The sequence below is a fragment of the Octopus bimaculoides genome, chromosome 9 (assembly GCF_001194135.2).
Source record: "Octopus bimaculoides isolate UCB-OBI-ISO-001 chromosome 9, ASM119413v2, whole genome shotgun sequence".
Lineage (NCBI taxonomy): Eukaryota > Metazoa > Mollusca > Cephalopoda > Octopoda > Octopodidae > Octopus > Octopus bimaculoides.
In genome coordinates, this window is record NC_068989.1 from 18646031 (window position 1) to 18657035 (window position 11005).

The 11005-nt window shown below is 35.8% G+C and overlaps 1 protein-coding gene across 2 annotated transcripts in view; it reads right to left on the reverse strand.

Moving 5' to 3' along the window:
- Positions 1-500: 500 nt before the first annotated feature.
- LOC106868090 (uroporphyrinogen decarboxylase) overlaps positions 501-11005 on the reverse strand; it is a 19769-nt gene continuing 9264 nt past the window's right edge. For both annotated transcript variants that reach the window (XM_014913204.2, XM_014913205.2), the window contains exons 3-10: positions 9590-9669; positions 7934-8032; positions 7424-7585; positions 5779-5940; positions 4698-4835; positions 4289-4389; positions 2963-3029; positions 501-776 (exon numbers count right to left, since the gene is read on the reverse strand). In XM_014913204.2, the coding sequence (XP_014768690.1) occupies positions 612-776; positions 2963-3029; positions 4289-4389; positions 4698-4835; positions 5779-5940; positions 7424-7585; positions 7934-8032; positions 9590-9669 (974 nt within the window). In that variant the 3' untranslated portion in view covers positions 501-611. The remainder of the gene's footprint in view (positions 777-2962; positions 3030-4288; positions 4390-4697; positions 4836-5778; positions 5941-7423; positions 7586-7933; positions 8033-9589; positions 9670-11005) is intronic.

Here is an 11005-nt window from a genome sequence, read left to right on the forward strand (position 1 = left end):
GCCAGTTTTTAAAAAATGAACATAAAACAGAGAAACAAATGAACAGGATTTTCATAGACAATAGTCTGTACCCACTCATAAAGCGAGATTTATATATCTTAATTTGCAGTGGGTAGTTTAGCTTAATCGGTCAAAGCATCGTGACATGTAATCACGGGGATGTGAGTTCGAGTTCACAGCTAGCCACCTACACTTTTCTCTGCAAAATAGGGATAGTTTATCCTGTTCAAGCTATATTATTAGCATTATTCTGCAATTGAGAATTTAAAATCACTTCTTTAACTTTCTAAAAGACATCTCAACGCTTCTAAAAGCAAACTTTGTTTGTTTATTTACGTTTGTCGTAATTTGAATTTATCACTAATAAAATTTATATACACACACACACGTGTGTGTGTGAGAGAGAAAGATAATGTATTCAATATGGAACTTTCAAAACAATCAAAGGAAGATTAAGTAACAACAAAATTAAATAAAAAAAAAAGAAAGAACGGTTTGAATTCTTTTGTTATAAATGTTTATTTTTAATTTCGTTCTGTATTCATTTTTTGTGAGAGAAGACGACGAAGACAGATGTCATGGAAAGACATTAGAATCATGACTATAGCATGTCACTCGGGTTTGTTCATAAGTTTGGAATGTTTGTGAACAGCATCCACAAAAGCACCTAAATGATCAGGTTGGAAATCTGGGTACATTCCATGACCCAAATTAGCAATGTAACGATGTGTACCAAATTTCTTCAACATAGTTTTTACATAAATTTCAATTTCATCCTAAAAATGAAAAATAAAAGATTTAATCTCAATTAATTTCATTTGTATTTTTACACTGAAATAAGTGAGGTCAATAATAACAATGTTTGGTCCAGATGTGACCCATAATACAAAAGGTTGTGGGAGTACATTAAAGTCGTCGTTCTTTTTGTATAGCTTAGTCAGAGTACAGTACCTTTGACAGGACAGTACCTTTGACCCATCTTATTGCTTTATCTTTAGACACTGAGACCTAGCTTAAAATTCCCATAACAGAGACGACTCTAATCAGGTAGTGGCATTAGATTGGTCTATCACCCTGGACATGTCTCTACTACAATACAGCTTATTCCAAGCTACATCCATGGAAAGAAGTGGACACTATAAACTATCAAAACAGTCATAAACTACACAATTTCTCTGTTCATGCTAGAGCAAGTATTTGAGCAAGGTATTCTTGAAAAGGAGGTAGAGGTGACCGTTATCCTCTAACTAAGGTGGAATGAGTCATTAAAAGAGCACCAATGCTAGAATAATGGTAATAAATAATAGACCTTTCTACTAAAAGCACAAGTTCTGAAATTTTTGGGGAGGAGACTAGTTGATTACATCGACACCAGTTTTTCACTGGTACTTAATTTATCAACCCCGAAAGGATGAAAGACAAAGTCACTGAAATCAGAACATAGCAACAGGCAAAATATCACTAAGCATTTTGTCCAGTATGCTAACCATTCTACCAGTAATAGTGGTGGTCTCTTGAATCTGACAAAGACAGTTCTGCGATTTCTCGCCGAACAACCTGCACAGACGATTTGTTTATAGTGATCAAATGTTTGTGCAGCATATTAGATCACTTCCTCCATCGAATCAAAATTTTGAAGAAATGTATAGTTTGTCACACATCGGATGTTGAAGTGATTACAGAGCAATGTGGGATAAAGTGTTTTGCTCAAGACCTGATCCAAGAATTGAACTCACAGTCTGACTAAGTGTAACACACTAACCACAAGGCCATGCACAATAATTTGAATACCAAACTACAAACTGCTGACCAATAGTCAGTCAATAGGCCATCGTCTCAACTTGACCAGCTTTGAGTCTCCCCATTTGAGAAAAAATCCAGTAAATAGCAGAATCAGTAGAGCATCAAAGCATCCTACAATATTTATCTGCCAAGGTCGACTTTGCCTTCCATCCTTTCAGGGTCGATAAATTAAGTACCAGTTGCATACTGGAGTTGATCTAATCGACTGGCCCCTTCCCCAAAAATTTCAGTGCCTAGAGTAGAAAAGAATATTTAGTTACATTCCTTTACAAGTCATATTCAAATCCTGTTGAGGATGTCTTTTGCTTTTCATCCTTTTAGGGCTGAAAAATAGTACCACTAATACACTGGGAACTAATTCAATCAACTACACCTTACTCTATATCCTTCTGTGGCCTTGTAGCAATGTAAAAAGAAAATATCATTATTGGTATGGCTATGTCACTAAAGACTGGGTTCTTGTATACACTTCTGCTACTTTCTTGGAGATAATTACTGTAAATTACCCATATTAGGCCTCTCTTTAATTTCTAAAAAACTTTCACTGGCAGAATATAGTGCAAGTTAGAGACACTGACTATCTGAGGTAACCAGAATCTTGCCAATAATAATGCAATTTAGAGAGAAAAAAAAAACAAAGAAAATTCATAAAAAAAGAAACAAATAATGTTCCGTGGCTCAGGAATTCTTTTAACAGATCACCTGACTTTTGATGAAAGATGACCAGATAACCTTTTGATAAACATACAGTCTTTAGATGTAAGATGACTAAAGATGAACAGATGACCATTTCAGTGTTTGTGGTTTTACCTGTTTCCAAAACTCATTCAGTCAAAGCCAAAAGTTTAGAACACTTTTTTTAAAGATTAAAATTGTTATGGTCAAGTACAATTCAATTCAAATATATACATCATGGAGATAACTGATCAAATGGTTCAATTCTAATTTTCAGACCTATGTTCCAAACTTTTGGCCAAATAATAATATATCGCAAATTAAATATAACTTTGGGCATTTAATATAAAAATTTTAATTTTCAGACCTATGTTTTAAACTTTTGGCCACGACGGTATTTCACCTCCAATGTATTCTACTGAAATGGTTCCTCACCAGGAAATAAGAAACAAACAACAATGAAATGTAAAGTGCCAAAACTTACCTTTGAAGCATAGAGGGCACAAGGATCAAGATTACCTTGTAAAGATACACGGGACTCTGTCTGTTCTCTGCAAAAAAAAAGAGATATTAAAGTAATAAGTACAGGTGAACAGCAACGTCTGGTCTCTCATTCAGACCAAATCTACCTTATTCCCTTCTACTGTAACCACAACCTACAAATATTCAGAAGCAGACTGGATAATGGTGTGTGTGTGAGCATGTGTGCGCATGTCTGTGTGTGTGTGTGTGTGAGAGAGAGAGAGAGAGACAGACAGACAGACAGAGAAAGAGAGAATATAACATGCCCAAACTGCAATATTACAATAAAACATTGTAATAAACATTGAAATTACACACAAATAACCACCTTCAGCCATATTAGGTCTTAGAAACATAGGGAAGATGCTAGTAATTACTAAATTTGAGACAAAGACCTTGTGAAAAGATACACATGTTCAAATTGACCAGATCTGACCTCTCACACCTACCCTACAATGTCATTCTAAAAGTAAATAGTTATATTATCAAAAGCTCAAAGCTACAAGATAGTGCATGATTAACTCAAAACAATGTGAATAAATAAGAATTATATTTGATTTGGTAATCTGAATGACAAAGGGTTAAACTTCAGAAAATTAAATTGGTAGACCAAAACTTTGCCAGATCAATTCATGCCTTTAAGGCTTTAAAAAGATAATACCAATTTCTCACAATAGCACAAAGCTGCAAATGTTTGTGGGAGGGACACAGTTGGTTTAATTGATTCCCAAGGTTGAAAAGCAGAATTTGAACTCTGAACTTAAAAGGGCAAAGCATTATTTCAAGAGTTCTACTGATTCTAGCATTCCACCATTTGTTTTATAAGGTAATAAAGAATAAGGTTTTGGTTTTGTATTTGGCTTGTAAAATTCTTTGTGTTGAAACAGATTTTGATGTATTCTCAGTAGGGTCATTATGCCAATAAAAAGACACACACTGGTTCACTTTCACATCATTATTATTCGTCAATTGTTTAACTATTTAACCAGCTAACTGATACATTATTTGATTAATCATTCAGTTAATCAATCAATCAATTATGAAGCTGACCAGGAGTAGAGAAGGCATGTCATTGAAGAGGTCGTGTTTAATGACAAAAGGGCTTTGACAAACATAACTGATTGATAGATTATCACTGAATGATTAGTCAAATAATCGATTAATAAGTGGGTTAAATAGTTAACCAATTGACGAATAATAAAGAAATAATATTAAACCAGTATATATGTTTATTATTGGCATAAACGACCCTCCAGAGAGATAAAACAAAAAATAAAAGTTCTCTCACCTTCCTGTCAAAGGATCTATAGTCCAATCAAGGGAGACAACTTCATAACCACTCTGACTCAGTTGTTGAAGAGCAAAATGGGCATCTTTAGCAAAAATTATCTGAAATGGTAAAAAATGAAATTTCTGTTAATGAGATTGAAAAATAAAGAGAAGAGAGTGTGAATAGTGTTGGAGAATAACCAAAGATTTCTTTCAGTCTTCAGTTCACTATAAAAATTCTTAAGGTAGCTATATAAAGTGGCAGGCAATAGGAAGAGTATCCAGCTTGTAGAAACTAAGCCAGTTTATAGAAGCAGCAGCTCCCAACAGGAGATGACTTGTCCAACCCATACCAGCATGGAAAGCAAAAGTAAAAATGAAAATGATGATAATGATGGATGACAACGATGATGATGATGAATACTGACCATAGGAACATTCTGAAGCTTTTGTTCTTTTAATTTAGCTCTTACATTCTCAGCGATTCTTCGGATACATGGCAAGGCATACTTAAAGAACAGGTCAGGTCCAAGGATCCCAGCATGAGATTCAAAAAGCTGCAGCAGCTAAAAATTAAAAATAACAAATTAGGTTTGACATTTTAGATATTTCTTTTAATTATAAAGCAAAGATGCATCACAAAAATATAAGTAACAAGTGTATCTCAAAGTATGTTGTTCGTCAGTCAGTCCAACAAGGACGCTCTAACCATAAGTATAATGAAAAGTAGTAAAACACAAAGTAACGACAATGTAAAGTTTCCTTTTGTAATTTGTTGTCTTAAGTAAGACATAATTGTTAGCACTCTGGGCAAAATGCTTAGCAGTATTTCATGTCTTTACATTCTGAGTTCAAATTCTACCAAGGTCGATTTTACCTTTCGTCCTTTCAGGGATGAGAAAATAAAGTACCAGTTGAGCACTGGGGTTGGTGTAATCAACTTACTCCTTCCCTGAAATTGCTGGCCTTGTACCAAAATTTGAAACCAATTTTTCTTTCTTCCCTTTTTTTTCTTCACAAGTGCATGTGTGTGCACATACACAGAAACACAATGCTAGAAGTACTTTTCCTTTCTTTGCATACACCTTATATATATATATTTAATCCTTTATAGTGAACACTCAATATTTCATATATTCAATAAGACATATTCCATATATTCAATAAGATATTCAATACTTCATTTCATTGTACCATCCATTTTTATATTATATATTATATATGCCATATTCCATATCCCACATTAATTTTACAAGAATATAAATAAAACATAAAAAACAGACAGAGTTGGAACTCTTTTAAATAAAATAATATATTCCTCTATACACAATCATACAAAACTCCTTTTTTTGTATTTATTTTTACTCACACATATATATATATACACACACACACACACACACACACATGCACACACATGCATGCAGAGTGCAATGAGAGAAGGCTACAACTCAGGTTACAAAGAGAAAAAAAAGAGATAAAAGGCGATATAAAGAAAAGGATTCTAACCTGTGCACCTGCTTTAACTTGAGCAACAAAATAATTGACAATTACATGTTCCAAAATTTCTAGAAGCTCCACACTGGCTTCTGGAAGTGTGTACAACCATTTCTTTGATTTGGATGCAGTGGAAGAACTACCTCCTTCAATCATATAAAACATAAGTGTCCACTGTAAGAGAAAGTAGACATAATATTTCATAGAGAGATGTTACAGCAAGTAGACACAATGATTATCAAGGGAAATGACTGTAAGAAGAGACAATACCAAAAGACACAAAATAAATGAAGAGATATAACAATAAGCAAAGACAAAATTTACAAAAGAGATATAATTCATGCTTGGTCAAGCAATTTCATGCTTGACCAACCTGCACAAATGATCTGTTTATAGTGATCAAATGTTTATGCTGTATACATTAGCTCACTTTCTCCATCAACTGAACATTGCCTATATAAGTACATGGTGTGTCGCACATCAAATGCTGAGTGATCGCCGAGCAACAGCAACATGAAGTGAAGCGTTTTACTCAAGAACACAACACACTACTCAGTCTGAGAATGAAAACCATGATCTCACAATCAGGAATACAACATCCTAACTACTAAGCCATACACTTATATATATATATATATATATATATATATATATATATATATATATATATATATATAGATATACAGACTTGGAAACAGCTTGCTATTGCAAGTGCAGTTAGTTGAAAACTCTGAATACTGGATGCCAATAGGCTTCACAGGGTCATCAGGAGAAAATGTACACTTTTTTTGGGCCTTCTTTTAACAATTTTACAGCACATCCCTGGACGGTTTCCAGCAGATCAATATTCTGGACAAGATGGGCGTTCCATACTGGAAATGCAAACTCTAAGTGTGGATGTACTATAGACATTGAATTAATGCCAATAATACATTTTGGAATTTGAAATTTGAAATCTGAAATCGAAATCGAACCGAATCTGACGACTGGCACCCATGCCAACCTCTCCTTCATTGGACACTAAACTCTGCTTCCAAAGACCTGTTTGGGCAAGTGAAATCGTAATTGAACCATACTCGATGACTGGTCACCGCGCCAGTGGAGCACTAACAGCACTGTTCAGCGTGTTCATTGCCAGAGCAGCTATCTGGCTTTCATGCTAGTGGCCCGTAAATAGCACCATTAGAGCGTAATCGTTACCAGAGTTGCCTTCTAGCACTTGTGCTGGTGGCATGTTAGAAACTCATTCGAGTGAGGTTGTTGCCAGTGCTGCTGGACTGGCTCCTGTGCAGGTGGCACGTAAAAAACATCTTTTTGAGCGTGGCCATTGCCAGTACCGTGTGACTGGCCCTCGTGCCGGTGGCACGTAAAAGCACCCACTACACTCTTGGAGTGGTTGGTGTTAGGAAGGGTATCCAGCTGTAGAAACTCTGCCAGATCAGATTGGAGCCTAATGCAGCCATCTGGTTCGCCAGTCCTCAGTCAAATCGTCCAACCCATGCTAGCATGGAAAGCGGACGTTAAACGATGATGATGATGATGATGAATACATTGTCTTCAAAGGATGAAAAATAAAAGAAAAATAGCAAAAGAAAATTCTTATGAAAGCTTTTGAGCTTTTCTTCTCAAAGATGTTCTCTAAAATCTGAGTACTTACTGGAGCTCCAGAAAATCCAATGAGAGGAACTTTTCCTTCAAGCTTATGCCGAGTTAGTGTAATGGCTTCAAATACATAACTAAGTGCATCATTCACATTTACATTTTTATTCAACTTCTCAAGATCTTCAGGTTTTCTTAAAGGTTCTGGAAATGTTGGTCCCTGAAAAAACAAAAATGGTAAAAACAGAAATAGAACACACACAACGTAAGAACCCAAATCACACATACTTACAACACATTGCATGCATATACATACCACATACCATGCACACATATACAACATACCACAACACACATAGACATGCACCATACCAGCACACATACATGGCATGCCCACCACCACATTATACACACACACCACTACCATCACCATACACACATACAACATAGCACATAGTCACATATAGACACATAATGTTACAATAAAATTTAGTGACAAATAACACAAAGTAAAGACCCCATCCCACAACAAAAAACTCAAAAATCCAAGATAAAAAAAAAAACTGACCTTCTCTGGCACCATTTCCACAGTCATTCCAAGAGCTTGAGGAATAACAAGGATGTCAGAGAAAATAATGGCGGCATCCAGAGCAAAACGTTTTATAGGCTGGAGAAGAAACAAAGAAAATATATACAAAACATGTATGATTATAAGATTTTAAACTTCATCTACTCCGTGATTCAATCAATTTGATCGCTAATCATTATCTAGTGTTTCTGGTTAAGTACATGGTGTTAATAAATAGGGACATAGAGGATAAAAATCTGACCACTCTTGGTTTAGAAATAAAGTTCTTAGTCTGACTTCAGCCTAGGACTAAAATACCAAAAGATTAGGAGATCAAAGCAGGCTGCTGCCTCACTTTTGCTCAAAAACACAAAGCTTCACCTGATTCAGAAATCGAAACCATCGATCATGAGTCACTAAAAAGATCATGAGTCACTATGATCATGAGTCACTACGATCATGAGTCACTACGATCATGAGTCACTATGATCATGAGTCACTAAAAAGAAAGGCATGAATATTGCTACATTCCATTTATCACCCCCAACTTCTACATTTGAAGTTTTGTGTCCATTTGAGAAATAACTACGCAACGTTATATATGTTGTAGTAGGAAAGAAGTTTAATTTTCACTACCACTGCTATCACCCCTAACAACCAAGCTCACCATCAACACCACCACCTCTCACTTCTCATACTAGTATATGTTGTTGTTGGCACTCCGTCGAGGTTTCCAGTTGATCCGATCAACGGAACAGCCTGCTCGTGAAATTAACGTGCAAGTGGCTGAGCACTCCACAGACACGTGTCCCCTTAACGTAGTTCTCGGGGATATTCAGCGTGACACAGTGTGACAAGGCTGACCCTTTGAATTACAGGCACAACAGAAACAGGAAGTAAGAGTGAGAGAAAGAGTACAGCAGGGTTCGCCACCATCCCCTGCCGGAGCCTTGTGGAGCTTTTAGGTGTTTTCGCTCAATAAACACTTACAACATCCGGTCTGGGAATCGAAACTGCGATCCTATGACCGCGAGTCCATTGCCCTAACCACTGAGCCATTGCGCCTCCACCATACTAGTATAACATCGTATAATACACACACACACACACATGAAGGTGAGTAGGAATGTAATGAAAATAACTGCATTACTTTCTGACTCCCTGTATATATAGAGAGTAGGTTAAAAGTCATGTATGAAAATATTTGACATTTTATTTACATTACATTATCATTATTATTTATTTTGTTCATCATGTACAAGTACATAGCATTCATCATTATTTTATTCAGTTTGAGAAAAATTGAAGCATGTCTTTGACAATTTAAGAACATATTGAAAATATTTTGTGAATGACTTCTGGCCCACCTTGTGCATGCATGCGTGTGTGTTTGAAGAACAAGCTAACTCATGGCAGACAGCATAGTGAACTATTTAAGTAAATCCAATATTATTTCTACCATAATAATAGTCAAGATGGTATTGGTGAAGGCGATATTGATTTTAAAAAAGTTCTTGGCTTATAACAGATAGAGTGTAGCCCTTCAAAGATATGTTATTGTAAAAGTCAAAATAAGAAGGCAATAGTTATGACAATGCTTAAACAATACAGGATAAAGGAATCTTTAAATAAACGTTAAGTGTAATGATGGCTCACCTGGAGTGTAACTTCACATGCCAGAGAAGGAGTCTGGCATACTTCAAAAAATGAATGTTTTGCCCTCACTTCTTTAAATTCTGTAGAAAATAATTCAAAATCAAAATAAGGATAATTGTGATAAAGCACCAGGCTTTCAGTAAAAGAATGTAATATTGTTGATGGAGCTAGTTATAAGTATGGTAACATTGCTTATTTTATTGACCCTAGTGTGATGTTTAGGGAATGATATCACTTGGTACCCACAGTGTTACCATTTACTTAACATTTGCTGACAGAGGTATGAATAATAACAATAACAATAGATTCTGATTGAAACACAATGCCTAAATCAGGAAACTATGTGAGAGTAGGAGGTCAGTTGGTTACATCAACTCCAGTACTTAACTGATACTTTATTTTATCACTCCCAGAAGAATTAAAGACAAAGTTGACTTCAGAGGGATTCGAGCTGAGGATGTAATGAGGTGAAGAAAATACCACAAAGCATTTCATTCATTCATCATCATCATCATCATCATCATCATCGTTTAACGTCCGCTTTCCATGCTAGCATGGGTTGGACGATTTGACTGAGGACTGGTGAAACCGGATGGCAACACCAGGCTCCAGTCTGATTTGGCAGAGTTTCTACAGCTGGATGCCCTTCCTAACGCCAACCACTCAGAGAGTATAGTGCTGGCAGCTCACCATGCTTATAATAATAATAATAATTATTATTATTATTATTTCTTTATTGCCCACAAGTGGCTAAACATAGAGGGGACAAACAAGGACCACGCTCAAAAGGTGTTTTTTATGTGCCACCTGCACGGGAGCCAGTCCAGCAGCACTGGCAACGACCTCGCTCAAATGATTTTCTAACGTGCCACCAGCACAAGTGCTAGAAGGCAACGCTGGTAACGATACCAGTATTATGCTGGGAGTTAACTGAGATGACTGCAGCGCTGTTTCTTACAATAATAGGCTCACAAAAAATAGTTCTAAAAAATTTTTTTATCCTCGTTACTTTTATTTATAAGGAAATAGGGTTTGCATTCATAAAATTCATCTGTCTTTGTTAAGGTAATCAACTTATTTTAAAAGTCTGAAACCATCTTAATTCTATTAAACATTGCAATTTGTTGCTCATCCCAACCACATACGAAACATTGGATAATAGCTATATTTCCTTATAACAGTAGTTTTCATTTTACACAACAATGTTTGTCGGGACTTATCTCCCTTGGAATATGGAAATTACTGCGCTTGAGTTCAGAAAATTGGAATAACAAATTTAACTCCTTTCTCAACAGAGAGAGGGAGAGAGCGGGGGGGGGGGCACTGCAAGTGGTGAAGTGTCATAGTAAACACATGGCAAATTGAGTCTGTGATGCACATTTAATTCAATTCAGTCATATCAGTTAACTTACTCCC